We start from the raw sequence: 27,408 nt of genomic DNA, 5'->3' as shown, positions 1-27,408 counted from the left end.
GAGAATTGGTGCCCTGGCATTGGATTCAGCCAAGATGTCACTGCGGTGTCTTTCCCCTATCGAGCCACAGCAGCAATCTGTACCCCGCATCCGAGGAGTGCCGGGGCCACGCGGGCCTTTCCCCGGATGTTCTCGTCCCTTGGGGGTAATCCGATTCCGGCTAGAGCGTAGATTAAACGCTTTTCCGGTTGGTGGATTCGGTAGTCTACTGGTTGGCGAGAGGTCTGTTTGAATATTGCTGGTGATGAAGGGTCTATACGAGTGTTTCTGAACATTGTAGCCTTCCATTGCACACAAGTCACCTGTCCTAGTCTGTGCTTATGTGTTATCTATCATTTGGTTTTCGTGTCGGATACGAACTACAGTTTCGGCTCCTCTAACAGGCTGTTAGGCTGTTAGCTTCCGTGCCTAATTCGATACATCTGCCTTCACCGACTTCTACGCCACCACTTCATACATTGAGACCCTGCAATGCACTTATCCGCAATCAATTTGTGTTATTTGGGAATAGCTACTATAAACGGGGAGATGAGGCCGCAATACGTGTAGTTTAGCCAGTAACTTGGGTATCAAGTTCATTTGTATCACTCAGTACCATATTATATATTTTCCTCCGCACTACGCTCCTGTGGTCGTAAATACTATGTGACATTGGACTTCATACAGTAGTACTGTTGATTGCAGACAACAGAAACACGAATGGATCTTCCAGTTGCTAAAATTCCAATTTTCTAATTACAGCATAAAGTACAATTATCGAAAAGCTAGCGGCAATAGTATGCTGGAGGATGCACGACCTGGCGAATGAAAACAGTCCTCTCCGGTTGTCTCTGTGCACATGACACATTTCCATATTCGACATAGTAAAGTATATGGAAATAATCGTCGAGCTCATGAAGGATTCGATGCCATTTAGTACTAACGCTGGAGCGAGCTAGCCAGTGGAGTAGCTCCAATCGCTCATCTAGACCGGCCGGCATGATTTTGTCTTTTCCTGATCAAGGCATCTGCCTAATGTATGTGCGCGTGATGGGGTTTCTCAGCTCCAGTTCATTCTGTACCTGGCCAGGCTAGTGTGGATACCTGCAGACTGCACGGACAGGTAGCTCCTGCGTGCATGCCGCATAGGGTACGATAATCGGAGAAGCTCGCTGTCCTTTGATGAAAGACTGATAACCTACACGAGTAAGTTGTGTCTGTCAGATGCGTTGGACTGTCCGTCCTACTGTCTGCTTTGTTTCTGGTCGTGGTTCCGACCACACATTCTTATCTCGCAAGAAGACTTTCAACGGAATCACTAGAAGCTTTTGAATCAGCGCATCAAGTAAGTTCTGCTGCTCCCAATGGATAGGCAGAACATCGGAATATCATCCGATTTCTTCGGCAAGTCTCATAGTATCTGCCAAAAAGACCAGGATAAAAATAGTTGGTGACTCAGTGCGATTAACGGTATATCTTGGGACAGAAGAGGCTTAATTTATATAGTTGGTCCGAGAATGGAAAAGACTGATCTAGCAAGGCTACCGCTATCTGCCACTATCATCCAACCTCCCGAGTCGTCGGTATCTGAGACGCGTTTTAAACAAGCCCAATAACTGCAAATTACTCTCTACATTGGTCACTGTGTCGCATTTTCAGCCCTTGACCATCGCAGATTATCCTCCTTATCATTTGCGTATAGCACACGGTAGGCAAGTTTTCTAATTCCCATCAACAAGATTGAGACCACCCGTCCGAATTTTTAACTCCTTGATCAATGAGCTGCCTTTTTCTGCGAAAAATCAAATACACCTCACTTTGTACATTCTAAGCGCGCCGATATTGGCTATCACTGATACTCAAACCCACGTCTCAGCCTCGATTCCAACCTTGAGTCCGCCCCTACCATGCCGTGTAACCGGTCATCCGGTCTATATATGAATCTCAACGAATGTTTCACCTCACTAACGACCAGTATCATGCATCTGAGGCATTGAGTGTCTATATCAAGGTAGGCATTACTACATACTGCCTGGATTCACCTCAGTAACTAATGAGATAGGCGCATAAGGATCTCTGATGTCAGCTAGCCATAGCGCATCATGACAGTTTCGTCTGAAATAGCTTTTTTTGGCGTCAACGGTGATCCCTCGAAGATACCCTCAGGAAGATGTGCAAGGTCTCGAACTAGCGGTATAAGAAGACCTTGGATGCCCGCCGCAACAAGATCATCCCGAGCAGCATCGCAGCAGGCTCAAACATTCACATACCGCAGGCCCTGAAACAAGAAGTCTTCTCATTCTCTTAGGAACGAACCAAACCAAATCATCCCAGGCATAATACAGCTCTTTATCCCCACCCTCTTCACCACCGTCATCCTGCCCCAGGCAGCCGAGCCTGGAAATCAATGCCATGGTCTCTCGCGACGGCAACACGGACGTCGACGACAACTGGGTTGACTGTGACACCTCCTGGTAAGGCGAGGGCCATTCTTTTCTGTCCCAAGCAACAACCCAGACCTGCACAAGAGCAGCACACCATTTTTAGGCCTGTCTTCCTGACATGACCTAATCTAACGCGCTACGCTGAAATGAAAGGAACGCCCTCGACATGGCGCCCAAATCTCGGGCCTTCAACTGCAATAATGGTCAACACAGCGTTAGGAATAACAAGCAGTCCCCAGTGATATCGCATACAATCCTTGAACCATGTAACATGCGTCGATCACTAACAAGCCCCCACTCACATCATGCACACGAACACTCCCAAGAAAACATCAATCAGTTACCACCTCACAACTATACTCCCCTCCCCACTTACACTATATTACTACAATAGCTACCCTACAACTAGGAATCATTGATCACATTGTTATCCCACAGAAAAGCAAATCTTCGCAAACAAAAACAAAAATAATCATCTGGTGCACTCGCTTCTTATCGCCCAGCTAACTCGAACCAATCACACCCCGCGGATCCCGCATCAGGCGGGGCAAGTAAGAAGAATATCACGCGCGCCGCGGCGGGGTTCGCCAGCACAGCAGAATGCGTGAATCATCGCTAGGGGATTATTAAATATTTGTATTACTCTTTTTCTTCTTCTTCTCCTTCTTCTCTCTCCTTCTACGTACACTATCGAGACGTTGCTTCCTAGCTTCATACGCGTTCAGGTGAGTAGTAGAGACTTGATACTCCTGGCGATGATAAACAACTTTTGCTAATTAATGACTCATAGTTAACTTCACTTCTCTAGACGAGACAAACACACATCCAAATCTATCAAAATGGCCGGTGCTCACCAAGCTTGCCCCTCCTGCGGCGCTGCCATCCCTGGCGAGACTAAGACTTGTGGATCTTGCGGAAAGGTATTTGGTTCTTTTTTGCTTCTTTACTGTATAAGTATCCTGGATGTTCGCTGATTACAATATTCCTATGATAGACCTGCCCTGTTTAAACTCGCTTCGCTTCGATTCGGAGACGATATCTGGCGTTTGGGGGTTGTGTGCGCGAGGATGTGATAAGTAGGCGAAGGGAGGGGATGTGATTATATAACGTGTTGATGAGTGATGACGACGACGATGATGAAAAGAAATGAGATGATCGAATGAGAGTGTATTAATTCGTTCTTTGTAAGGGTATAGATTACACCATAGTCCTCATATCCACGGTTCGAGTGTTCGACCTTTCGGACTGCGTCGAGAGTCGCTCTATACTTCGATCAGGACTATCCTCTCTCGACCGAAGCATGGTTTCCGTGTCCTCTTTATTCTCCTCGTCTTGTTCATCGTCGCTCTCTGATGGCCGCGAGAACCGGTTATTGAGGACCATCGAGTGGCGTTGGGGATCCATCGTGCTGTTGTTGGGTAGAGGCTCGTTCTCTGAGAGAAGGACGACGGTGACTGGATGATCGCAGATACGGGGTACTTTGAGAAGACTGTAGAGTGCGTTGAGGGCAGGAACAGATATGCCGTGGACTACGATGGAGAATAGAACTAGCCAATAGACGACTGTATCACCGTTGGTTAGAGATTATCTGCCGATTCGGAGTGCAATGCAGACATACCTGGCACCATCGCAGCAGTCATGCTGTTGATCTCTTCGTCACTTTGTCCGGGAGGAGGGAAGAGTCGACGGGTATACTCCACGTACGAGACTGCACCGATTCCTATATATTTGTTTTAGCATGGGAGGTTCAAATAAACGCCTGCAGGCTTACCAATTGGCCCAAAGTGGCCTAGAAAGAGTGCCTCCTTCCAGTCGCTGCAGACCTTGGGCATGAAGCGATATCCCATAAGAATAGCTGGGATGCGCCGAAACACCAAAACCATGAACCCTAATGCAAACAGCCGCCAGAGCGTGATCCCCGTGTCAAGGGGACGTTGGAAGTATGCCCACGGCATGGTCGCCCCCAGGAACATGAACGCTGCGAAATTCAGCAAGGTCTCCATGGTCGAGTTGAACGAATCATGTCGGGCTTGAATTTCTTCGTGATAAATCCCGTTCCAGTTCAAGACACAACCAGCGACAAAGCAAGCGAGCGTCTCATCAGAGCCGAAGCAGCCGCAGGTGCCAACAAGGAGCAGCCCAATTGCCACTGGGACAAGTGTAAAGCTTTCATAATCAATCCACCTGTGTTTGGATGCTTTCTTCAGCAGCAGCTGGCACACGAACCCCACAAATGCACCATATGCTGCGCCTAATAGGATCATGTATAGAACTCCTTCAATAGCCCAGTGTTTGAGTGCCACGCCTGCGCCGCCGCCGAAACGTCCGACTCCAGTTGTCCCGAGTACATCTGGAACTCCCCGTTCCAGGTCAAATTCTTCCAAGCTGAGAGTATTGGCCGGTGCTTCGGCATATCGCAAGAACGAGACCCCCAGTAACAAGAGGGGAAACCCGAAGCCGTCGTTCCCACCTGCCTCGGCGGAGATGAATTCTCGTAGCGGTCGGCGGACGAAGTTGTCGGCAAAAGGGCCCTTTGCAATTGCCTGGGATAGAACTGGATCTGTGCAGGTTACACAAGCGCTGATAATGAGTGCCGAGAGCTTTTGTGGGGTGATTAGTCGCTTTCAGAGCTAGCACAGATAGAGAAAAAGGGGTAGACATACAAAGGATATGTGTGGGATTACAAGCTTCACACAGGCAGAAGTTGCCAGCCACGAGATGGTCATCAATGGTAATAGGCAGATGATCATTTCCGCCATGCGCTGCCTCAGGTATTTCTTGGGTAGTTCATATCCCACTTTGACTAACTGAACGCCAATGACTAGACGTGTCAAGCCCTAAAAAGTCAGCACGATTTCTCCCGGTGTTTGCCCGGTAGTCTCACATAGGCTATCTCGCTAGTCTCGTTGTCACTGTCACCTCCCCATTGAGAAACATTCAACAGTTTGGCACCAGCTGGCCCAAAACAGATGCCAACAACAAAGGCGGGCACTGAGAGGCTTTAGCATCACATTATCTAATGCAGGATCATACAGAATCATACGAGCTTCACCAAGGTACCACCTTTGTTTGACCTTTAAGGAGACGAAGCCGAACAGGAGGATGTAAAAGCCTTGGTGGGGTATTAGTTCCCTTCGTAGAAAGAATTATTGGAACTTCCCTTGCTCACCTGTAACAGAAAGCACTAGATTAAAATTGCTAATGTCAAGAATCGGATGCAACATCCCTGCTAACGCTAAACAGCTGTTGTCTGGGTCCGGCTGGGGCAAGATAAACCCTCACTCCCGAGTTGAGTTAGGGAAATCGCGCATAGAAGATAGACACTGAGTGTCATCAATCTCCTAGAGCCAAAGTTTGAGTGACTGAATTAATGGGTTATTTGTGCCGGTCAAAGATACCAGTCAGATTCTGCCTCGACTAGGGCAGAGGGTCGGGGGAGACTGTCTGTTCATACAGCACGTCCAGACCATCAACAAACTCCTGGTCACCCCTTACTAGTACACTGTATAGCAGCCTGGTGCTGTCACACCCTTCCGACAGGATGCATACATTGTGGGTCCTGATACGCCTCCCTTGCAGGAGGAATTGTAGATTCGAAGCTTGGCTGCGAGGCGTAGATAGGAATGAGCAAAGAATGGGGAGGCCAGGCTGCATCCCGATGGGCGGAAGATAAATTTGCATGCCGGTATGATATTAAGCTTTCGGTTTGTAGGTAACTCTGGGAATGTAAGAGACCGCGGACAATGTAGCGTGTCAGTATACAGCAAAGGCTTATCTGTAGGCAACAAGGGATGGAAGGACGCAAGATAACGGTAACAATGAGATTATGGCAAGACAAAAATAGCATACCAAGCTGGCAGATGATGCAAGTGGCTCTGGACTTGTCCATCAAGTTTTACTGTGGTACTGCAGCCCAGGGTGCAAGGCAGCTCATTTGGAGACGAAGAAGTAGGGGATAGAAACGAGGGCATTTTTGGCCAGGCGAGACTTAAACGGCAACATATAGGTGTTCTTAGAAATTCCAGGCTCCAATGGCCACGATCACCAGCTGGCGTTCAAGACAAAAGGCCAGATTATGCACTCTGGTGGAGAGAAGTATGTTGATTCAAAGCCGGCTGTTCTTGCTGCGAGTAGCCGCCAGCCTGAGTGCCTGATTCCGAGGGCTGCAAGGGGCCTCATGCGAAACACGGCCAGTTGACGTATCCGATAGTGGCTTGAACCTGTAAGTGTAGCAGGGAAGAGATGCATCAAGCTCAGCCGGATAATGAAAATAAAATGGACAGCCGAAATCGAAACCGTATAATGGGAAGTTACAGATGCAGCCGAGGAAATGATATTTGGCTAAAGCAAACAAAGGGAATAAGCTCTAAGTTACATGAATCCGTAGAATAAATGGTTGGGACCCGCCTCGCAAATGAGACACTCAATTAGTCCAACCTGTCAGTATTTGTCTCTCTCTTCGTCTGAGTACGCTCATAGCCACTGACATGTCAAATTTTAGTATCAACAACCACGCAGACGGCGTTTGATGATGGTCAGAACGAACTATCTATAAGGCCTTGTTGATATCGAATCTCCACGATGCAGTCCAGGTAGCGACAGCTTACGCAGTCTTCCGCCACTGGGACCAGATACCGATCAAACTGCTGACCGTTCCTGCAAGACCCACGATGCCGTCATCGAGAGATGCCAGTCCGAGGGCGGACACTGGCACGCTCAGGTCACAAAGGTCGGAAATGAGCTGAATGCGTGCGGCAGAACGTTCCCTGCAAATACAATGTTAGTATACTAACCCAGCGCGAGTAGATTGGGCCAAAGAACATAACACATACTTCTCAAGCTTCTTGGCCTCCACAACACCTTCGCCTTCCTTGCGGTCGAGGGTCTTCTCCTTCTCCCGCAACCTGAACAGAGTGTATACGCCCGCGACAGCGCTGCAGACCAAGCCCGCCATCCATGAACGGTAAGCATGCTCCTGCAGTCGCTTGGCCGAAGCAAGCTTACGGACACCGATCGTGTCGATAACGGTGACTGTATCGAGAGAGAGGTAGCCCGCGTAGCCAAGCTGACGGCCGACGGCGAGATAACGGAGTACAGGGTCGATAGGGTTCTTGTTGTCGGAGGCCAATGCGGCTGCCTTCAGATGCTCAACAAACTTGCCGATCCGCAGGATCTTCCGAGTTGTTCCGAACTGCTTCTTGACAGCGTTGAAAGGCTCGATGGCGGACTGGGGGCGGTTGGTGCGGTAGAGGTACCAAGCATAGAAGCGGGAGAAGTATTGCAAGGTTCGGAGGATCTTATCGCGACCAACTGTGAAATTATTAGTGATATTCTGGAATGTGATCAAGTGTATCCTGCAAAAGCACGAGAGACATCTCCCCTGCATTGGGGCATCTTGCTCTCTCCCGGCCGAGAAACCAGCAGCGCAGGACAGATAGAAAGCCGGCACGTACCGGTCGTTGCGACAAAGCGCAGGTAGTGCGCCAAGGCGGGGTGGTAAACTAAAGCGTCTGCGACCATGTTGATGATGGCTGAAGTATGTGTTGGTTCGATGGAAAAGGTTCAAGTGTCGGTTAGTTATTGAAAGGGTAGAAAAAGGCGGGAGTCGAATTCCGCGCGGTGTCGGGACGGCGTGGGGACCGAGGAGGGAGACGAAGCTCTGGCTGGCTGGCGGATGGAGAGGAGAGGTTCAACGTGTGATACAGACTGGAGATGGATAGGATACTCCGCACCAAGGATGGAAGGAAGAAAAGACGGGGGAGGGGCGGAGAAAAGGATATTAGTAGTAAGGGTCGAAGGGCTGGCTGATGGATGATAGGATCGGTAAATGAGCGGCCGGCGATCGCCCGTCTGTTGGAGGTGAAAGACTTCGGAAGTTGGAACCTCGGCTGGTCGGACCATCCAAGCTGTCAATCACAAGATCCTCCCTAATCCACTCTCCCCGCCATGCAAACTACGGGTCCAGCTGAGTCTTCAACAATCACTTTCTTGCTTGCTCTCTTTTTTATTATTAATTTCCCCCTTCTTTTCCTTCGACGAAATAATATGAAGCATAATAATAGTATTTCTATACATTACATCAATGGCACATAGTCATCGAGTCATTAGCCATACTCTCTTATCTTAAGACCCTGAGCATCCTTTCCAGGGCTCCGATCGGGCAAATTGTTCGTTACCAAAATTGCGCTTCTGGGCGTATTCTCTTCCGGTGTCGCTTGGGCATCTTAACTCCAACTTCGATCGTCGGTCATCGCCGGTTCGCTGCTTGGGCTTTCTTAATGGATGTTGCATGGGCCGTTCGTCTGCTGGATGTCGCTTGGGGTACGGGAGGGTTGACGCCTGTTAGGCTGGGGCGTTGACCGGGTAAGCGGTTCAGATGCGTTGCTTTAGCAGGTCCGTTAGGCGCACGGGTTGCAGGAGGAAATCGATTACCGCTCCTCTCGGTTGCCCATGGCAGAAGTATCGTAACCATGAGCCTCAAGATAGGCCCGGAATTTGGCGTCCTCATAAGTGATGGTGTCCTGTATGAGACTATTAGCCTACTCTCTCGCCTGGACGGACCCAAAAGTATGGCATACCTGTCCGATGTTTGGCAGGAGGAAAAAGGCCAAAGCAGCACTAAAAATGCAGAGTGAACTGGAGACGAAGAAGGGGTCCTGGCCGGACCGGACCTTGTTAGGCGCGTTGTCTTGAATGATCGGGATCACATATGTCCCAACAAACGCGCCTATCTTTCCAGCAGCAGCAGCGATGGCGTAGAACTGGCCCCGTACAGCGGTTGCACTGCTCTTGGCACAGCACAATCCAATGTTGTCGCCTGGGCCAAACTCACCAAGACTCGAGAAAATGCTAGGTTCATAAGTTAGCAGATGAGATATCATTATGATGCAAGGCCAGTGCTTACCCGAAAACCACGACGAATGCTGCGACATTCTTGGGCGTTGAGAGATACTCATAGCAGCCGGACATGATAAAACCAACAATGCCTTGCAGCAAGACACCGAGGGCCAGGGTATTGCGGGGCCCCAACCAATCACTCGCCAATGCTCCTAGAAAAGATCCGGGGATGTAGAAGGAATATGTCAGTGTAGTCCAACCGAAGCTCTTCCAGAGTGGAGCACTGTCCCCCAAGATGATTGCGATCCAGTCAGACGAGTAGATGCTGAAGGAATAAGAAGAGAAGTCATAGAGGAACCAGATCAATGAGCATATAAACTGTCCATGGTCAGTAATGCTCTGCCCACTGGCTAGAACGGGGCACACAAACCAGACGCTTCCAATAGAACCTATGAATGTGCGATTAGTCGTGGATACAGTAAGTGATAATAGCCAGGCAGCTTACTTGATAATCAACCAAAGAGGGAACTTGTGCATGCGCTCGCGGTTAAACTCCTCGGGCTCCTCCAACTTCAACCGGAGATAGATCAGACTAAGAGGTGGAATGACACCAAGACCCAATCCGATACGCCAGACCGCACGCAGATGGTTTTCGGTGAAGATCAAAACCAAAATCATCGAAACCAAGGCGGAGACAACATAAGCAAAATCGATCTGGAAATTGGTGAACATCACGAACCATCGGTTGCGATGGCCTTGCTTGAGTTCACCAGTGTTCTCCGCGGCTGCGACAGACCCTGCAGGGTACTCGCCGCCAATTCCAATTCCTAGGAAGAAACGGTATGCGGTAAGGGCAGCAAATAATCCATAATGGCTGTTATGGTATCCATAGGATCCAGCACACAAAGCGGCAAAGAGGAACAAAATAATCGTAGAGATCATTAAAGACCATTTTCTCGACCAGTGGTCACTTGTGTATCCAAAGATAAGCATACCGACCACAGTACCTGCAAAAGTAATCGAAGATACATTCTGGCTGGCGGGCGAGTTGGCGTATTCATCAGGGTAGAGCCTCTTCAGGATCGTATTTACAGGTCCAATGATCTGTAAACAACCCAGATTAGCAAGACCAACAAATTATTGCCACAAAATCAGTCTATTTTGAGTGTACGAACCCCATTGAGGTAGCCATCAGAGAAGAGACCAGCGCCGCAAGCAATTGTGGGCCAACTGCGCTCCCAACGGCTCTTGCCTACCGCAGTTTCCTCCAAAGGAACTGCGTCGAGAGAAGCGGGGGCCTTTTCCGGAGGAACATCGACCTTGGACTCAACGTCCGGTTTTGGTTCCATGCTGACTGCTTTTGCAGGTCAATTTAGGATCACAGCCCTGGATTGTCGCAAAAGAGGAGAAATTGGCCCACTCTGTGTGTATACAAAGGGCAATTGTCTCTTTAAAAACAAGTGTAACCCGGTCAAGATGAGGGACTCGGAAGACACCGAAAGAGGAATAATTAAACGGCGATTACGCCTATATATCAGAGGAGTGAGAGTAGAAGATCAGTGGAAAGGACAGGGGAAGAAACAGGAATCTAGAGGTATAAGTACTACAAAGGAGAAAGGAACTGGAAAAAAAAAACTTTCGGTGGGCAAGAGGACCAGCGAGAGAACAGCGTCAAGGCACATGATAGATTTCCTCTTTGATCCTTGGTCTTCCATTCCCACGCTAAACTGGCCGGCGAGGTTGTATTGGCCCCTCCCTGTGTAGCCTTAGCGTCAGTATCACCGCGGGTCAAGAAGGTAAGTGGATCCCAGTACCCCATCTTCCCTATCAAGCCCAACTATGCACTATGCCTGTTAGGGTGTAGTCCACCCCGTCTCCATGTGCTGTTATTCGCTGATGCCTCAGTCTTGATTTGACCAGCCGAATCTCATCGAAGCATATGCGAGATTCTTTAGCCTCGTTGACTTTGTCTGGTCTGCTACAAAATTTTTTTCCTCGCCCCATAGCACGTGCTAGATGCAGCACGTACTGTACGCTATTGCGAGAAGACTGAGAATCGCTGCAAAGCCTAGAAAATCCCCATAATCGATGAGGTATACTGTGTACTAGTTGGTAAGAGATGATACCTTTTACCAGCCACTTGCGGACAACGCTATCCCACTAGTGAGCAGACAGCCTTTGATACCGGAGTACCCCGAGGTAACCTTGCCATCAAAGTACGCATGTCAGACCCCAATTATCACTTAGCCTAGTTCACATTTGCCGTCTCTCAAGGCTAAGAGCGGACCATTATCGTGCATATTCCGTAGACTACGCCTTATCCTAGATGCAAATGATAAGCACCAATGTCGGATGTGGCTTTCCGCCACATCTTCAATGATCTGGTGGAAACTGCACCCTTAACTGACCTTATATCGAATTAATACCATGCAGGCATTAAAGGTCTGATTCATACGACCTCGCCCTTGAGTGGCAATCCAGCTGGAAGGCAGCAGCATCAATGAAAGGGTATTAGTTGCGATCCACGGTTTAGCTGCCAGTGATCAAGTTGCGTTTGTTATTAGCCTGCCGTGAGCGCACGTGTGGTCCTCAGTCCACCCAAAAACTAGATCATCATACTCCAGTCTACTAACGGAACTCACCAAAACAGTCAACTCCGTGGATGATCATCTGTACGTAGTATACGCGCAACACACCCGCGGTGACAGGAAGATTGTAAAGGATCAAACATTCGATGATGGTTTACATCCAATAGAAAGCATCATAAATACGTCTACTACTGTATCCTCCATTGCTCTTCCGGTGTCTGGCCATAATCACAGTCATTAACACCACCCTATACGGTTGCAGAAATAATGAAAAGGACGATAACTTTTCGGCATCAGTACATGTAGGATGTTGTATAATGGTGGATGTCAGACGTAATAATTAAGCGGCTGAGAAGTGTTCGCTGGCGTTGTGTTCGACGGCTTGCTCTCATGAACGATATAATACGTGTAGCATCCCTAGTGCCCACAAACATCAACTAAACGTTCAGAGAGCCATCATTTTCTAGCAATGAGTCTTTCACCCAGATAAGCTCGACTTTATTTACGTCTCGATGGTGTTCAGCCTATAAACTGTTCGAATGGCTGTTGAAACCTGGAAGCGGCTTCGGCAGCCGGAACAACATTTCCCCAGCTGAGCTCGGGTCAGCTACGTTCCATAGGTGATGTATCTGCCTCATCCATCATCAACCCCAGACCCTCTGCTCACTTGACCTTCAAGCTTCGCTCCATAGCCTCTTCATTTCAACTTGACTATACGCATCTCTTTCATAGCTCGATATCTCACCCCCCTTTGTCAACATGGGGTCCGATCCGCAGTACATAAAGTACCCTGATCTCAACCTTGCCCAACATGTCTTCAACCTCTCCAACCCTGCATGCCCGCAAACAGTGCGACAGACATCATTGAAGAGACTTCAAGATGTTATCTCCGAGAACAAGATGGCTCCATTCTACCGACACCTCGCTCATCCCGTTGAAGGCATTCTGAACCACTCTGGTGAAGGTGTCGCCCAGCACCCGACCAAGTCCCTGATTACGTCAAACATGCTGGCTTCGCGGAAGTCGCCTCAGAACATAGACTTTCCCTGGGATGAATCCCTGTACCAGTCATTGGTGGAAGACAACCGGAAGGAGTTGGAAGCCTTTCAAAAGGAGGAGGATGAAGCTGAGGAAGCCGCCGGGGAAACTGAGGTGCTGGCCGCACGGGGTAAGCGCGCCGAGTTCTGGGCACGTGTAGGCGATAAGGTATGTCTTGAGAAGCTTCAGCTAGGAGTCTATCCGAGATAAGCTCCGCATGATGGTTGATTTGCTAACCTCAGTTCGTGGCTGGCAGGACAAAGCTATCGAATCCCACGAGGCCCTCCTTGAGAAGACGACATTCCTCGGAACCAAGATCGACCTGATGTTGGCCATAATCCGGATTGGCCTTTTCTTCGGGGATACCCATTCTGTCAAGAAGAGCATTGAGCGGGCAAATACTCTCATTGAAAGTGGAGGAGACTGGGACCGGAGAAACCGCCTCAAGGCATACAAGGGCCTACATCTACTCACCATCCGTTCTTACAGTCTTGCTGCCCCTCTGCTCCTGGACAGTCTATCGACCTTCACCAGCTACGAACTGTGCAGCTACTCGTCCCTGGTCATCTATTCGATCCTTGCGGGCTCATTATCCCTGAAGCGAGTCGACTTCAAGGCCAAGGTTGTGGATGCACCCGAGATCAAGGCCATTCTCGGACCTGGAGAGGACCGCCTAGCTGCTCTGACCGGCGAGATATCCTCCGGGCCAGGTGCCCAGGATGAGGAGATGAAGGATGCTACTGTCACCAGAGCGGCACCGACCACGGCTACCACTGTGGTTAACCTCACTACTCTGGGAGCGGGATCTGGCATCCAGTCTGAAGCCGAAGCGCCCGTGGACTTTTCGCCTCTTGCAAACCTGGTAGACAGCCTGTACACCGGCAACTACCGGAATTTCTTCGTAGCGCTGGCAGCCGTGGAGGACAACTTCCTGAACCAGGACCGTTACTTGCACGAACACCGCGCGTGGTTTGTGCGCGAGATGAGACTTCGTGCGTACCAGCAACTGCTGCAGAGCTATCGCGTGGTTGGCCTGAACAGCATGGCCAACGACTTTGGCGTCACCGTAGACTATCTGGATCGGTAAGTCCGCCATTGGACCATTATCGGTTAGAAATGTGTTGACTGACAGCTACAGGGATCTTGCCAAATTCATTGCCAGCAACCGGATCGCATGCACCATCGATCGGGTCAATGGCATTATTGAGACGAACCGATCAGACGACAAGAACAAGCAGTACGCGGATGTTGTGAAGCACGGCGATGCCCTGATTACGAAACTGCAAAAGTACGGACAAGCCGTGCGGTTGCGAGGAAGCGAACGGAGCTAGAAGGGGTTCTGCCAGGGACGGAGTGGTCTGATCTTGACTCACCGCACATGGTTTATGACTCGCTAGATGAGAGACTCAGTGATTTATACATCTTTTGACACCGTTGACCATTGACACTGCGAGCGTCCAGACACGTGAGGCTGCTGTATCATACATATAATGACCTGAAGACAACATGACCTCAAGGAAATTTGGCCAATTGTGGGGAGTGGACCAAAGCTATTCCCACCGACATATGGTAGACTAGAACCAGGCAAGTCGTAGAGCCTATCTTTCTAGTAAACAGTAGATACTCCGTACCCGAGCCGAAGTTCGGGAGGCTCCGGAGAGCGTGTGGGATCATGGGGATGACTGGCCTTCATTGGCCCAACCATAGCAGACATGGGTGTAACGCAGTCCTCAGCCGGCTAGTCTCAAGCCACCACAGCGTACACAGTGCGACGCCCATCTGTACACATTTACCGGTCGACAGATCAGATATCAATGCATACAATCGACTCGATCGTCCCCTTTCTGACAATGCCCTGCCCATAAAAGGAAAGGAACCGTTCCTGACCCAGTGGGGGGAACAAGCTGAGTCATCTGCTCACCGCCCCGTGGGATTTCCCTCGTGGATTTCTGCTTTTTTTCTCCGTCTGGGATCTGCTTTCCGGCCCACGATCAGGCATTCTTTCTTCGCATTGTCGGCCTATCAGACGGGCTTGCCTTTTTCTTTGCTTCAAGGAGCACCCTGTTGCGACGTCTCCCCCGCTAGCCCCCACGGTGGAGAAGGATTGATCGTGCAATTGGCCGACGTATTCGAGCAAGAGTGCCGACATAATGACCTGGCAAATTAAGCTCGCCTCTCAACTGCGGGCAACTCCGCTGCGATGCGCTGTTTCCCGGCCGAATGGTGCCTGGCTGTCGTGCCATCAGAACGGCCCGCGCCATTTCTCCTCCAGGGCAGTCCTACCCGCCGGCTCTCTGCAGAGGGGTGAGTCTTTTTCTGTTTCTTTTACTTTTCCCCCCTCCCGCGTTGCTGTTGGTCATTGGATGTGGTCCCCTCCCCCATGTTCCGATTGTCAGACGGCCTCTTCCAGCCAGCCCCGATCTTGTGACATCCGGTCCCCCACCGTATACTTCCCATACAAATGGACCTCCTCCGCCATTCGGGCAGATACCCTCTGCACTTGTCCTACAAAGGGTCAGTTAGCTAATTATATACCTTACGACCATCACAGAGTCCACCATGACCGTTACCCTCACTGCTAAGCGCACCCTGACCGCCTCCGCCGGCGGTCGTCTCAACTTGGACAACATCAACCCCCACGTCAAGGCCGCCAAATATGCCGTCCGTGGTGAGCTGGCCGTCAAGGCCGAGGAATACCGTGTGAAGTTGGCTCAGGGAGACAAGTCGTTGCCTTTCGACAGTGTCATCTTCGCCAACATTGGCAACCCTCAGCAACTGGACCAGAAGCCCATCAGCTTCTTCCGTCAGGTCCTCAGTCTTCTTGAGAATCCCTCCCTGTTGGAGAACCCCGAGGCTCTCCGTACGTCGTTCGGCTACCAGCAGGATGTCATTGACCGGGCCAAGACCCTTCTCGCCGATGTCCAGAGCGTCGGTGCCTACAGTCACAGCCAGGGTGCCCCTATCATCCGTGACAGCGTCGCCAAATTCATCGAGGAGCGTGATGGATTTCCCGCCAACCCCCAGGACCTGTACCTGACCGGTGGTGCCTCCTCCGGTGTGAGCACTCTTCTGAACGTCATCTGCGATGGCCCTAGTGCTGGTGTCCTTGTGCCCATTCCTCAATACCCTCTCTACACTGCTACATTGTCCCTCCTCAACGCTCAATGCGTTCCTTACCACCTGGAGGAGCACAGGGCCTGGGGTACCGATGTCAATGCTATCCGTGAGAACCTTGCTCAGGCCAAGGCTGCTGGCACCGATGTCCGTGCCATTGTTGTGATCAACCCCGGTAACCCGACCGGTGCTTCCCTCAGTGCTGAAGACATCAAGGGTGTGCTCGACCTGGCTGCGGAGGAGAAGCTGGTGGTCATTGCGGACGAAGTCTACCAGACCAACGTCTTCACTGGCGAGTTCATCTCCTTTAAGAAGAGACTCCGTCAGCTGCAGCAAGAAGTGCCCGGCAAGTACGACAGCGTGGAGCTGGCCTCCCTGCACAGTGTCTCCAAGGGCATGGTTGGTGAGTGTGGTCACCGTGGTGGTTACTTTGAGCTGGTCGGATTCGACCCCGAAGTTGCGGCCCAAGTCTACAAGTACGTCAGCATCATGCTCTGCCCGCCGGTTATCGGCCAGTGCCTGGTCGAGCTGATGGTGAACCCTCCCAAGGAGGGTGAGCCCAGCCGTGCCGTGTACGAGAAGGAGTACAATGGCATTCGTGACGGTCTGCGCAAGCGCGCTTTTGCTTTGTACGAAGCCTTCCAGCGCATGGAGGGTGTTGAATGCCAGGAGCCCCAGGTATGTAACTCTGGACAGTAGATTATCCTACGGACAGTTCACTAACCGATGACTTCAGGGCGCCATGTACCTCTTCCCCACTATCACCCTTCCCCCCAAGGCCGTCGAGGCTGCCAAGGCTGAGAACCGTGCCGCCGACGAGTTCTACTGCCTCCGTCTCCTTGACGCCACCGGTGTCTGCGTCGTTCCCGGCTCTGGTTTCGGCCAGAAGGAGAACACCCTGCATTTCCGTACGACCTTCTTGGCCCCTGGAACCGACTGGGTTGAGCGGATTGTCAAGTTCCACTCGGAGTTCATGGCCAAGTACAAGTAAGCAGAACTGGTAGGTATACCAGCTGCACGCGTTATGAATATATAGAGCTATACCATTTTCTTGTTAGAAGACGGACATTTCAAATAGAAACCTATTAATATCCGAGAAGCTGCCACTTTCCTCGGTTGTCTACCTCACATGCCGACGGTTCCCTGAGTGCTCAACTAAGTAACCCAAACGAAGACAGACGGCCATCATTTACGTAAATGTGTCTCAGGAGGCAGTAGAGTAAAAGTTTGTCTGTCACAGTTTTCGCGCAATAGTAGTTTGCTAATGAACGAATAAATCACTCACTCACTCAATAGTGTGCACTTTGCATCGACGTTGAGTTACCCCACGGGCCCATCCCCAAACATCAATCAATTGCCGTCCAAGTGGAGACCACCCACCACACAATGACCCAGATTTCTGGAGTGGAACCGATGGGATGAGTGAATGAAAAAGGATTCTGGGGCCGAGGGTAGCCGATCCACTCGATATTCTCTAGTTTATTTTGGATCGAATATGTGCGGGATTGTGGGTGTTCAGAGTAGGGTTTTATGCATATGTTGATTTCATCGTAGTGAGTAATAACGACTTGGTGGTGTGGGTGGTATTTAGCTGATTCTAGGATATGTTGGAAAATCTGTCAGTTAAGCCCGGTTTTCAGGACCAACTTATCACTCTACTATTGATTCCATAGTAGCTAGACTAGTTGGGTGGCTAGAATGAGGCCTTGATTATTACCCGTAAGGTATTCAGATAGGGTGAAGCCTAACGAACGGGCATTGCGATGTGGAGAGATTGTTTCATTGGATTTGGTGGGAGGTAATTGTAAAGATGGCCCGTAATATGGAGTCGCGCAATGCGAAGAGGCTCGAACAGACAATTTTTCAGATAGTTAGTGATATCTCTTTGTGGCTTAAGAGGTCTAGTACTCTTGCTACTAATATTTCTAGATGTATGAGCGATGATAGGTCGGATTTCTAGTTTAGTATACTAGGAGTGTGATACCTGGACTCGCGCTAACGAGATCCCAATACTTGGTGTGCTGTCATGTAGTCAGAGACAGAGGGTAACTTATCTATGTTATATTGTTCTCATTAGCAGAGGGCGATAAATAATGTCATGAAGTACAAATGGCCGTCTTGAGGGAAGGATGATCCTTTGACGTCTAATGTGAGTATTGTGAGTCAGAAGCTGCATAATCCTTATTGTCAGTTATTGCATGACAGCGTCCATATCATGATATATCTCATGATTTTTGAATAAACGAAGGAAATGGAACGCGCTTAGATACTAGTTATTATCTCCCACGCGATTTTTGATTCATATAGTCCATTAGTCCAATCGCTCTGAAGTCATTGGAAATGATTATGTCATCCACCCCCGCCTTCAGGCGCAACTTATCGCGAATTCCTCAACAAAGTGCGCCAGGGAGCAGTCTTGTGTCGCAAACAAGCACTAGCCATCCTGTACCCCCTCTAATTAAGGCATGCTCAAAAGACTCAACATCAAATACTTCTGGCACACCGTTGATTTCGAACATGGGTGACAAGGATGACGGTCCGCTACAGGTTAGTCTGCCTAAAATTGTGCGCGCCTTCGCCAACACAAACGCAATGGCCGGTGCCAAACGGGATGTAAACAGCTGATGCTGAGATCGAATCGCGTCGTAGGACCTGGAAAAGACATACTGCCCTCCTCTGGACCCTGCCTTGCTCACAGCCATCGCCTTCGACTATGACCTTACCGACTCTGCTCAACTTGGCCAACTGCGCGAGACTCTTGATGCACTTCGGCTGTCTGCATGGGAACAGGAGGATTTACCCTTCGACCCCTCCGGCACGTCCGGTTTAGGTGCAGGACATGGTCTAGAAGCGGATGGGTCCTCTGAGCTTAGTGAGTCCCAGGGAGACCGGTCGCGGGAGACAGATGTCACTAGCCTCACGTCGGGCTTCTCTTCGGTCGGTATCAGGGACCATGTCTCGTATACTATTGGACCGGAAGGGTCTCTCCATCTATCCGGAGCGAATGAAGAGGATAAGATCGGCTATTTGACTGAGATGTTCCCGTCAGTTGACCGGTTTACCATCCAGCACACGTTGAAGAAGTCTAATGGGGACATTGATCGCTCGATGGACGTCCTTCTCAACTTGTCGTTCTTTGATGAGCAAGTACCTGATGAGGACGGGGTGGTCACTGTCCCTAAGGGGGTGGATGGCTTTGATGACCCGGGAGCAAGCAAGAAGCAAGCTCGTAAGCGTAAACCCAAGAACAAGAATGGCCGAAGACAAGAGGTCCTATCATCCATGAGTCCTGAGGCTAGTTTCGAGAATACAACGAACAAGTGGGATGCTGCGGGAAAGGATGTTGAGTTCATTCATGCGCGAACCTCGGCGATACTGAAAAAGGAGACCGTCCGCTCAACTTATCACGCTAATGGGGCCTCACTTCCTGCTACAATCAGGGCTCTTGCCGATACACACGCCCCTAAGAAGCAGATCGATGAGGATCCGGTGACGGTTACGCAAGTGGCCGAGCTTACGCAAGAATTTCCGTCGGTGCCACCGCTCACATTTGCCGGCTTGCTTAAAATCACGAGAAGTTCTGTATCAGCCGCCAGTGAGCTCGCGGCGGCTATGCTGACAAGCCCCGTGGCTCCGTCCATAACTGAGATAATCAAGATCACCACAGCACCCCCACCAGTGGACGTTGACGAGGAGATTCCGAAACGAGGCGCTGCGCCGGTCACCCGAGACCTCAACCGAGCAAGAAGTGCAGCAGGCGTGCATTTTGCAGCTGGTGCTGAGGCACTGTCAAAAGCATCGGTAGCATATCGGCGCGGTAAATCAGATCGGTTGATGGGAGGTGCGGCTGCCTACTACTCCGCAGTAGGACGAGACCACTTGGAACGCGCCAAACGCAATGCCGCTGCTGCCGCCGATGCCCTGGTAGACACACAGTCTACATGGAACTCGCTGGATCTGCATGGTGTATCTGTACAGGATGCAGTGCGGATCGCTAGCGAGCGGGTGTCGGAATGGTGGGACTCTCTAGGCGATGCCAAATATTCGCGTGGAAGTGGAGCTAGAGATCCTATTCAGGGTGGCTATCGCATTGTAACTGGGCTTGGACGGCATAGTCATGATGGTACTTCACGCTTGGGCCCGGCTGTTGCAAAGATGCTGGCCCGAGAAGGCTGGAGGGTGGAGATTGGTGCCGGAGTTTTGACCGTCGTTGGAGTTGTCCGACGTCGCTGATGCATGGCATGATGGATTTTGGTTGCCCTTTTGATGTCCCCATTTAGCGGCTGATGCATACGAGATACCCGGAGGCGTTCATGTAGAGAGAGCGAATCTAGAAGGAGCGCTTTTGCTAGACATTATATGTACATAACATCTGCTGTACATACATGCATACAGGACTTGAAGACAGGCATTCTCATGATGATCTGATGAAGACAAGGTTAGCTTCTGGTGCTCTATAGATCGTAGGCGATATTGATATAAGAAAAGATAGCTGATAGGGAGATTTGGTGTTTCCGTCCGGATGACGTAAAAGCCCAAGCAAATCAAAGCTTCAGCGGCGACCTTCAATCAAAGCGACTAACTAACCTTCCTTCACTATTCTTCCTTGAGACTCTCTTGTTGTCAGTGACTAAATGTCATACCTATCTGCTATCTCCCACTAATTCGTTCCATATCAATTCACACCCCGATGCGCTTCCAGGGCCTGATCCCCGCCCTCCGCACCATCACACTACCCCTCCGATCGCACTCCGTCCGAGCCCTCCAGCGACCTCCTCTCCCCATCCCCAGCGCAACTGTCCTCAAAGCCGGTCCCACGATCCCCTTCCTAGGCGCATTATTCGGATCTAGCGCGAAATCCGACTCCCAGTCTAACAACATGTCCTATCCCGACCAGCGCAGTGATGATGCATGGCAAGCCGTGCTAAGTCCTGGTATGTATGCCTTTATTCTCATTTTCTACCTACTTGCCCCTCATCTGCTCCACGGTGTTAGCTTTCTATTGGTATGAAAAGAACTAACCAAAGTCAATAAAAGAGCAATTCCGAATCCTCCGCCAAAAGGGCACGGAGCGACCCTTCACGGGCGAATACGATTCCCACTACCCTTCCCAGGGAGTCTATAACTGCGCGGGATGCAACGCGCCGTTGTACAAGGCAACACATAAATTCAAGTCAGGATGTGGATGGCCTGCGTACTTTGATTCCATCCCCGGAGCGGTTACAAGACATACGGATCGGTCGTTCGGAATGGAACGGACGGAGATTGTGTGTAGCAACTGTGGGGGACATTTGGGACATGTGTTTAAGGGAGAGGGATATTCGACTCCCACGGATGAGAGGCATTGTGTGAATAGTGTTAGTTTGCGGTTTAAGGAGGATGAAGGTCAGGGGAACTAAAAGGGGTGGGAAGGTAAATGGGGAAGTTTCGGTGTAGAGTACTGTAGTTGTATGACGAAGAGATGAAGAAATGAGAAGAAGATGAAGAAGATGATGATCGTCGCTGTTTGTCTGCGACACTGGTAACTCTCATACAATCAATCAAAGGCAATCAATCTAGATCAAACGGCATCGCTGGCACGTGCCGCTGGCCGGTCGGAGGTCAACCCACCGCCTACAAAATTATTATGCCTGAGGCCAACAAGACACCGCAACCCGCCACTTGGTGGCCCTTGACGTCTCTCCGTTTCAACTCCCCTTTATTATTGCGTCTCCTTTCTCTCCTCTCCGGTTGCATTCCCTGGTAATTCGACTCGGACTGCGTCCCTAGCTGTGATGTCTCGACGTGCTACGCCGTCCCAGGCTGCTCAGAACCAGCAGATCATTAAGAGTCTGCTGAAACTCGAACAAAACAAGATATGTGCCGATTGCAAGCGCAATAAGCGTTAGTGACTCCCCGCGGATAACTCCAAACCTACGCCTGTTGTGTTTTGGCACCACAGACCTCGTTCAATGTGAATGATCTGGTGTATTATGCGATCGCTGGCTAATAAATTTCTTCTTAGATCCTAGATGGGCATCATGGAACCTGGGCATCTTCATCTGTATCCGTTGCTCGGGCATTCATCGCGGCATGGGCACCCATATTAGTCGGGTGAAGTCAGTCGACCTCGACTCATGGACGGATGAACAACTTCAGAGTGTCGTAAGATGGGGAAATGCTAGGGCCAACAAGTTAGTATCTCATGGCATTTTGGGTGTATTCAGGCTTTAAGCTCATTGTCCATGGCAGATATTGGGAAGCGAAACTGGCACCCGGTCACGTCCCCTCGGAAGCGTAAGTGGATAACTTCCCCGCATATTGGTCAATATCATAGCGTCATGGCTAAGTGGATGCCTTGAACAGGAAAATTGAGAACTTCATCCGGACTAAGTACGAGTCCAAGCGATGGGTTATGGACGGCCCGATGCCCGATCCTAAGACCCTGGATATTGGCGACGACGACGTGGTAAGTTATCCGGAGTTGTGTAACCTTATATGATGAGACTAACACATGTCGTCAAAGCCTCTCGCAGTAGTTCAAGAAAAAGCGAAGATTGAACGCTCCGCTTCTCAGCGTGTGGCCGCGTCTAGTCAACCCGCAGTCCATCGCCAGCAACAGTCCATCGATCTATTCGCCGACGACGATATCGCCCCTCCCGCGCGCCCTAGCACAACAGAACCCACCCCCCGGGCACCACCTAAGCAACCACAGTCTGCTCCTGCTCCTAAGCCAGCGGCTCGTCCCGGGGATTCGTTGCTGGGTCTGGACTTCTTCGGAAGCACTCAGCCTGCTCCTACCAGCCGCCCAGCTAGTACGGCCTCGACCCCCACCGGCTCGACCGGGATGTCTAGGCCCGATCTGAAGCAGTCGATTCTTTCGCTATACTCAAAGCCCCCGCCTGCTACGACGCAGCACGAGCGTACATCTTCATTTGGCGATCTGGCATCCCCCGCACCGGGTTCATCGGCCTCCAACATGGGCGGCTTGACCGATGCTTTCAGCGGACTGAGCATTCCCTCGTCCGCTTCCCCTCCGGCCCCTAAACCGGCCGAGAAACCCTCACCTTTCGCTAACTTGACGAGCTTTGCCAGCATGAAGTCTACGCCAGCAGCTCCCAAAGTGTCTTCGCCCACTGCCTCCGTTGGAAGTGGAGGTGGTAGTCTGTTTGATAGCCTCACTTCTCCCACTGTTCCCCCGCCGAAGCCGCAGTCCCGGACCGCATCGATCTCGTCGAACGGTCTGGACGCGGGTTTCACCAGCTTTGCGTCTCCTCCGCCGCCGAAGCCTAACCCCCCTAAGTCGCCCTTGTCTGACGACTTGTTCGGGCTTTCTTCGCCGGCCCCGGCCCCGCCGGCTGCAGTCTCGCCTCCATCGGCATTCACGTCTACCTCTCCGCAGCAGGAGTTGAAGTCTGCTTTCAACCTTACCCCAGCTCCCGCCCCGGCCCCGGCTCCGAAGCCATCAGTGGCTAGCACCACCTCCTCCGTTGCGAGCGTGCTTCCTCCAAGTACCATTGATCCCTGGGGAGGTAATGCGTGGAGCACCCCGGAACCTGCGCCCGCAGCACCTGCCGCTTCGGCTTCGATGATGAAGGTGCCTGACACTCTGACAGCCAACGATATCGGTGCGGGCTGGGGCGCTCCGGCTTTGTCGGCCGGTTCCAAGCCGGCCCCAACTGTCGCTGCCGATGAGGACTTTGGCGGATGGGCCAGCGCGGCACCCATCTCGTCGACCACCACCACTACGACTACCACCACTAATGCTCCTTCCAAGCCGGCGGGCGGGTTTGGCGGAGCGGACGATCTATTTTCTAATGTTTGGGAGTAAGGGCTGTGCGCCATCTCGCTTTTGCCTCTTTGCACATATTTGTGGTGTTTATCGTCTATCTAATAGACTTGAGCGGCAGGTTTCTAATGTCATTTCATTTCTATTCCGTTCTTATCCATTGTAGCCGCTTTCTCCTTGCTTGTCTCCTATTCTCTGCTTTGGTGCCGTGCTTTTTCTCTTTTTCCTTTCCTTTCTCACGCATGCCTAGGGATGGACATTGGGTTCGGATTGTAAAATGGGTGGGGTTACGGGTCCATACTTTAATGTAGTCATGCCATACGTGTCATTTATTCCCAATGCATCCTTGCATATTTACGACACACTTTAGACTCGGTGTTGGATGGCTGTAGTTGCTGTTGTAGATGTGTGGGCGCTCAGTCGATGCTGGGGACCCGCACAAGCACGATGATTGATAATACCTGGATGCCTAATTGATAGCTTGTCATTTATCTCTATCATCATCATCAAGTTTATGTCACTACCACATTTGCCGAGGCATACAAAGCAAATAGAAGAGTAGATTGTAGTTTTGAATGAAGCGCAGGGCAGAAATTGTGGGTCCTGAGGCCGCCACGGGCGATCCATCCCATGGATTGGGCCCAATAGGAATCATCCATCCTACCTTCTTCTTCCTTTTGCTCTTCGGCTTATCTCGTGTCACTCTCCAAAATGTCTGCTCCTTCAATTGATCAACCTCTTCATCCAGGCTCGCAGTAATGAGCCATGTTCGGCCTTTGTAAACTTCAAATAGCAGTCTATGATTTCCCATTTGACCGGCCACTCGCACAAAGTTGGCCCATATAATAATGAATCATCCCGATCAGACAGCAGACGAAGCAGGCAACGTTCCGTCCGCGCACTCCACTAACAAGCCCAAAGTGCGTCTGAGCTGTGAAACCTGTCGGCAGCGCAAAGTCAAATGCGACAAGCTCAACCCATGCACGAACTGCCAGCGTCTCGGAACGAGATGCGTTCCCGTTGAACGGGCACGTCTGCCACGCGGCAGATCCGGCAGACCAGCAACGGAGCGACCAGGCGACCAGGATGCGAACCTGAAGGACCGTGTTTCAAAGCTGGAAAGCATCATCCGTGAACTTGCTCGCGGGGGCAGTCAGGCCTCCGCTCGGGCTATTCTAGCTGCTGCTGTCGATGAAGGCTCACAGGTTGGCTCGTCGGATGGAGAGCATGGCGATGACGATGACTCGCAGCCCGGTCGTGTTCGGACTCCTGATACGTATTTGGGGTCTTCGTTCTGGGCTAGTCTCCTGAATGAGGTGAGCCCATGGCTAAACTTGACTACACGTACCCAGTAATCTGATTTACTTAGTTAACTCCTGGACAGGTGCCGGATGTACATCCCAGTGAGCAAAGTGGTTCAAAGGAAGACCACCGTAATGCTGAGAACAGCAACCTAATCAACTACCGTCGACTTTTCTCCATGGCAAGTGGTAATGACTCTACAAACAGCAATTCTCCGGGCCCCTCGCCTGCCCATCAGCAGCTATGTTGTATATTCATGCACAGGGTAGACCCGCTCTGCAAGATCCTCCACAGGCCCTCGGTGAAGGAATTCCTCGTGGATGGAAAGCCCTACCTGGACTATGAGCCAGGACATCTGGCCCCGACTGCTCTGGCATACGCTGTGTACTTCGCCGCCTCATGCAGTCTCCACGACGAAGAGAGCATGCGCTGCTTCGGCATCCCCAAGTCATCCATGGTAGCAAAGTACCAAAAAGAAGCCGAAGCAGCACTCGCCCGAGCAGACTTCATCACCACCAACGACCTCACCGTCCTACAAGCCTACGTCCTCTTCCTTGTACGTTCTTTCTCCCGCGCTGTTTACACCCATACCACTAACCCTTCCATTCCAGCTTGCCCTCCGCTCCCAAGACCAAAGCCGCCGCATGTGGACAATGCTCAGCATGGCCCTACGCATCGCGCAAGCTCTCTCCCTCCACATCCCCGACCCTCCATTCCACGTAACCCCCTTCGAGCGCGAACTACGGCGCCGTGTCTGGCTTGCCATCGGCTTCCTCGACGTCCAAGCATCAATGGACCGCGCCTCCGAGCCAATGATGCAAGCCGCCTGGCTAGAATCCCACCCGCCAGCAAACGTCAACGACATTGACATAAGCCCAACCATGACCTCAAATCCACCCGACTCCCCGGGCTTCACAGACATGACCTTCACAATGATGGTCCGTAAAGCTCAATACGTAACCCGATCGCTCAACTTCTCCGACTTCATGGAACCTTCCATCAACACGCTCGCCATCCGCCAACAACTCGTCCTCGAATTCCAACACTCCGTCTCCAAACTCCTCGCCCACGCCTCCCCCACTACAAATTCCCTACATTGGCTCACAACAGCCGTAGCAGAATGCACCCACGCCTCAATGCAACTCATCACCCTGCGACCCCTCCAACGCGCCCCAAACTTCACTCCGCCCCTCGTCCGTGGCGACCGTCTCCTCGAATTCGCCGTCAACGTGCTCACTACCTCGCATCGTCTCCGCTCAGATCCCCGTTTCACTACCTACAAATGGATCGAATTCGCCTTCCCACCATGGCATAGTCTGGCTGTTGCGCTGGCGGAACTCTGCGTCTGCGACGACAAAGCCGTCATGGAACGCTTCTGGGATCCGGTCGAGTATACATTCCAACATCTGGGAAGAATAATTGCTGATTCGCAACGGGGGATGCTGTGGAAACCTATGGTGAAGCTAATGGATAGGGCGAAGGATAGGCGGAGGGAGCTGCTTTCTACATCTACTACTATTTCTTCCGGCACTGGCTCTGGTCCTTCTTCATCCAACCTCAATCCTGGTTCGGCTATCAGCTCAGAGCAGTTTTCTCCACTGGATTTATCTATCCAGCAACAGCAGAAGGAGCAGGAGCAGCAACCGTCTATGGCTATGCAGATAGACACGCAAAACTTCATGCACACACCTGAGAACAGTAGTCTTGATGGTGCGGCAGCGGCAGCGGCAGTCGCTGCGTCTGCGTGGCCGAATGTCTGGGACGCGGTGGATTTCAGCTACACGGGTCCAGGACTAGGAAGTATGCAGATGGCGTGGGCGAATTACGAGAACTTTGTTGCGGATTTCTATGTGAATGTTGATGATCCGGAGATTAACCGGTGAATGTTGATCTGAATCACCCACCCTATCTTCCTTTCTATCGATCTATTTAAGCCGGAGGATAGATATACGAAGGGAGTACAACTACGTGGGAACATATAATGATGAGGGAATGAAACCTGAGCCGTGCAAATGGCACACATTCGGTCTAAGAAGGTCATTGTGGGAAGCATTAAACTAATCCCACCACCCCGTTACCTAACCCAACCTAACCTACTACTCCCGCCTATCATACACTCGTCGAACCTAGGCATGCAGCAGCAAGGACTGCGCGAGCGAAACGAGAATACTGTGAATGAAGCTTAAAAGAAAAGAAAAGAAAAACCGGGATAACACAACAGCCCCATCACCAGTTCTACCATCACCAATCAATCAATCCTCCGCCATCCCATTCCGGACGCCTAATTCATGTCAGATTGCCGATCAAGCTCCCCTCTCACCACCGTTACAAGAAAATA

General features: G+C 51.1%; 9 protein-coding genes across 9 annotated transcripts; 6 read left to right on the top strand and 3 right to left on the bottom strand.

Annotated features, from left to right (window-relative positions):
- Positions 1-3,620: 3,620 nt before the first annotated feature.
- Positions 3,621-6,394, bottom strand: BDQ94DRAFT_184712 (putative plasma membrane antiporter; the record flags this gene model as incomplete). The annotated part of the gene is made up of 7 exons (XM_026774709.1): positions 3,621-3,985; positions 4,042-4,143; positions 4,195-5,044; positions 5,087-5,260; positions 5,308-5,422; positions 5,951-6,121; positions 6,273-6,394. 7 exons carry the CDS (start codon positions 6,392-6,394, stop codon positions 3,621-3,623), a joined length of 1,899 nt encoding a protein of 632 aa, XP_026629566.1.
- Positions 6,395-6,744: 350 nt separating this feature from the next.
- Positions 6,745-8,411, bottom strand: BDQ94DRAFT_138003 (PEX11 family protein). The gene is made up of 3 exons (XM_026765163.1): positions 7,877-8,411; positions 7,256-7,733; positions 6,745-7,189 (listed from the first exon to the last, which is right to left on the bottom strand). Exons 1-3 carry the CDS (start codon positions 7,941-7,943, stop codon positions 7,027-7,029), a joined length of 708 nt encoding a protein of 235 aa, XP_026629565.1. The 5' UTR covers positions 7,944-8,411; the 3' UTR covers positions 6,745-7,026.
- Positions 8,395-10,896, bottom strand: BDQ94DRAFT_138000 (putative MFS phospholipid transporter (Git1)). The gene is made up of 6 exons (XM_026765162.1): positions 10,436-10,896; positions 9,766-10,364; positions 9,691-9,709; positions 9,328-9,638; positions 9,002-9,272; positions 8,395-8,944 (listed from the first exon to the last, which is right to left on the bottom strand). Exons 1-6 carry the CDS (start codon positions 10,607-10,609, stop codon positions 8,852-8,854), a joined length of 1,467 nt encoding a protein of 488 aa, XP_026629564.1. The 5' UTR covers positions 10,610-10,896; the 3' UTR covers positions 8,395-8,851.
- A 1,504-nt stretch (positions 10,897-12,400) lies between these two features.
- On the top strand, positions 12,401-14,388 carry BDQ94DRAFT_114427 (proteasome regulatory particle lid subunit RPN7). Its single transcript, XM_026763633.1, has 3 exons — positions 12,401-13,054; positions 13,143-13,969; positions 14,025-14,388. Exons 1-3 carry the CDS (start codon positions 12,608-12,610, stop codon positions 14,215-14,217), a joined length of 1,467 nt encoding a protein of 488 aa, XP_026629563.1. The 5' UTR covers positions 12,401-12,607; the 3' UTR covers positions 14,218-14,388.
- Positions 14,389-14,893: 505 nt separating this feature from the next.
- Positions 14,894-17,133, top strand: BDQ94DRAFT_114423 (putative alanine aminotransferase). The gene is made up of 3 exons (XM_026763632.1): positions 14,894-15,190; positions 15,438-16,678; positions 16,737-17,133. The coding sequence occupies exons 1-3, from the start codon at positions 15,037-15,039 to the stop codon at positions 16,989-16,991; spliced, it is 1,650 nt and encodes a 549-aa protein (XP_026629562.1). The 5' UTR covers positions 14,894-15,036; the 3' UTR covers positions 16,992-17,133.
- Positions 17,134-18,058: 925 nt separating this feature from the next.
- BDQ94DRAFT_137996 (Smr domain protein) lies at positions 18,059-20,587 on the top strand. The gene is made up of 2 exons (XM_026765161.1): positions 18,059-18,547; positions 18,650-20,587. Exons 1-2 carry the CDS (start codon positions 18,341-18,343, stop codon positions 20,231-20,233), a joined length of 1,791 nt encoding a protein of 596 aa, XP_026629561.1. The 5' UTR covers positions 18,059-18,340; the 3' UTR covers positions 20,234-20,587.
- Positions 20,588-20,594: 7 nt separating this feature from the next.
- BDQ94DRAFT_137992 (peptide-methionine (R)-S-oxide reductase) lies at positions 20,595-21,646 on the top strand. The gene is made up of 2 exons (XM_026765160.1): positions 20,595-20,934; positions 21,038-21,646. Exons 1-2 carry the CDS (start codon positions 20,691-20,693, stop codon positions 21,397-21,399), a joined length of 606 nt encoding a protein of 201 aa, XP_026629560.1. The 5' UTR covers positions 20,595-20,690; the 3' UTR covers positions 21,400-21,646.
- A 62-nt stretch (positions 21,647-21,708) lies between these two features.
- On the top strand, positions 21,709-24,129 carry BDQ94DRAFT_137991 (stromal membrane-associated protein). Its single transcript, XM_026765159.1, has 5 exons — positions 21,709-21,883; positions 22,005-22,173; positions 22,232-22,276; positions 22,346-22,448; positions 22,506-24,129. The coding sequence occupies exons 1-5, from the start codon at positions 21,775-21,777 to the stop codon at positions 23,808-23,810; spliced, it is 1,731 nt and encodes a 576-aa protein (XP_026629559.1). The 5' UTR covers positions 21,709-21,774; the 3' UTR covers positions 23,811-24,129.
- A 352-nt stretch (positions 24,130-24,481) lies between these two features.
- BDQ94DRAFT_184710 (Zn(II)2Cys6 transcription factor) lies at positions 24,482-27,099 on the top strand. The gene is made up of 3 exons (XM_026774708.1): positions 24,482-25,084; positions 25,138-25,626; positions 25,682-27,099. Exons 1-3 carry the CDS (start codon positions 24,617-24,619, stop codon positions 26,951-26,953), a joined length of 2,229 nt encoding a protein of 742 aa, XP_026629558.1. The 5' UTR covers positions 24,482-24,616; the 3' UTR covers positions 26,954-27,099.
- Positions 27,100-27,408: the final 309 nt, after the last annotated feature.

The sequence above is a fragment of the Aspergillus welwitschiae genome, assembly GCF_003344945.1.
Source record: "Aspergillus welwitschiae strain CBS 139.54b unplaced genomic scaffold BDQ94scaffold_6, whole genome shotgun sequence".
NCBI lineage: Eukaryota > Fungi > Ascomycota > Eurotiomycetes > Eurotiales > Aspergillaceae > Aspergillus > Aspergillus welwitschiae.
Note: the sequence above shows the minus strand (reverse complement) of the source record. Positions and strands in the feature narration are given on the sequence as shown.

Coding starts and splice junctions, on each gene's coding strand:
- BDQ94DRAFT_138003 (XM_026765163.1), bottom strand. CDS start 7,943: ATGGTCGCAGACGCTTTAGTTTACCACCCCGCCTTGGCGCACTACCTG. Junction 7,734..7,876: donor GCGCTTTGTCGCAACGACCG/GTACGTGCCGGC, acceptor ATAATTTCACAG/TTGGTCGCGATAAGATCCTC. Junction 7,190..7,255: donor GAGGCCAAGAAGCTTGAGAA/GTATGTGTTATG, acceptor TTGTATTTGCAG/GGAACGTTCTGCCGCACGCA.
- BDQ94DRAFT_138000 (XM_026765162.1), bottom strand. CDS start 10,609: ATGGAACCAAAACCGGACGTTGAGTCCAAGGTCGATGTTCCTCCGGAA. Junction 9,273..9,327: donor GCATTCGTCGTGGTTTTCGG/GTAAGCACTGGC, acceptor TTATGAACCTAG/CATTTTCTCGAGTCTTGGTG. Junction 8,945..9,001: donor TCCTGCCAAACATCGGACAG/GTATGCCATACT, acceptor AGTCTCATACAG/GACACCATCACTTATGAGGA.
- BDQ94DRAFT_114427 (XM_026763633.1), top strand. CDS start 12,608: ATGGGGTCCGATCCGCAGTACATAAAGTACCCTGATCTCAACCTTGCC. Junction 13,055..13,142: donor GGGCACGTGTAGGCGATAAG/GTATGTCTTGAG, acceptor CGTGGCTGGCAG/GACAAAGCTATCGAATCCCA. Junction 13,970..14,024: donor ACCGTAGACTATCTGGATCG/GTAAGTCCGCCA, acceptor TGACAGCTACAG/GGATCTTGCCAAATTCATTG.
- BDQ94DRAFT_114423 (XM_026763632.1), top strand. CDS start 15,037: ATGACCTGGCAAATTAAGCTCGCCTCTCAACTGCGGGCAACTCCGCTG. Junction 15,191..15,437: donor CGCCGGCTCTCTGCAGAGGG/GTGAGTCTTTTT, acceptor CGACCATCACAG/AGTCCACCATGACCGTTACC. Junction 16,679..16,736: donor TTGAATGCCAGGAGCCCCAG/GTATGTAACTCT, acceptor CGATGACTTCAG/GGCGCCATGTACCTCTTCCC.
- BDQ94DRAFT_137996 (XM_026765161.1), top strand. CDS start 18,341: ATGATTATGTCATCCACCCCCGCCTTCAGGCGCAACTTATCGCGAATT. Junction 18,548..18,649: donor AGGATGACGGTCCGCTACAG/GTTAGTCTGCCT, acceptor ATCGCGTCGTAG/GACCTGGAAAAGACATACTG.
- BDQ94DRAFT_137992 (XM_026765160.1), top strand. CDS start 20,691: ATGCGCTTCCAGGGCCTGATCCCCGCCCTCCGCACCATCACACTACCC. Junction 20,935..21,037: donor GCAAGCCGTGCTAAGTCCTG/GTATGTATGCCT, acceptor AGTCAATAAAAG/AGCAATTCCGAATCCTCCGC.
- BDQ94DRAFT_137991 (XM_026765159.1), top strand. CDS start 21,775: ATGTCTCGACGTGCTACGCCGTCCCAGGCTGCTCAGAACCAGCAGATC. Junction 21,884..22,004: donor CGATTGCAAGCGCAATAAGC/GTTAGTGACTCC, acceptor ATTTCTTCTTAG/ATCCTAGATGGGCATCATGG. Junction 22,277..22,345: donor GGTCACGTCCCCTCGGAAGC/GTAAGTGGATAA, acceptor TGCCTTGAACAG/GAAAATTGAGAACTTCATCC.
- BDQ94DRAFT_184710 (XM_026774708.1), top strand. CDS start 24,617: ATGAATCATCCCGATCAGACAGCAGACGAAGCAGGCAACGTTCCGTCC. Junction 25,085..25,137: donor GGGCTAGTCTCCTGAATGAG/GTGAGCCCATGG, acceptor TGATTTACTTAG/TTAACTCCTGGACAGGTGCC. Junction 25,627..25,681: donor AAGCCTACGTCCTCTTCCTT/GTACGTTCTTTC, acceptor CTTCCATTCCAG/CTTGCCCTCCGCTCCCAAGA.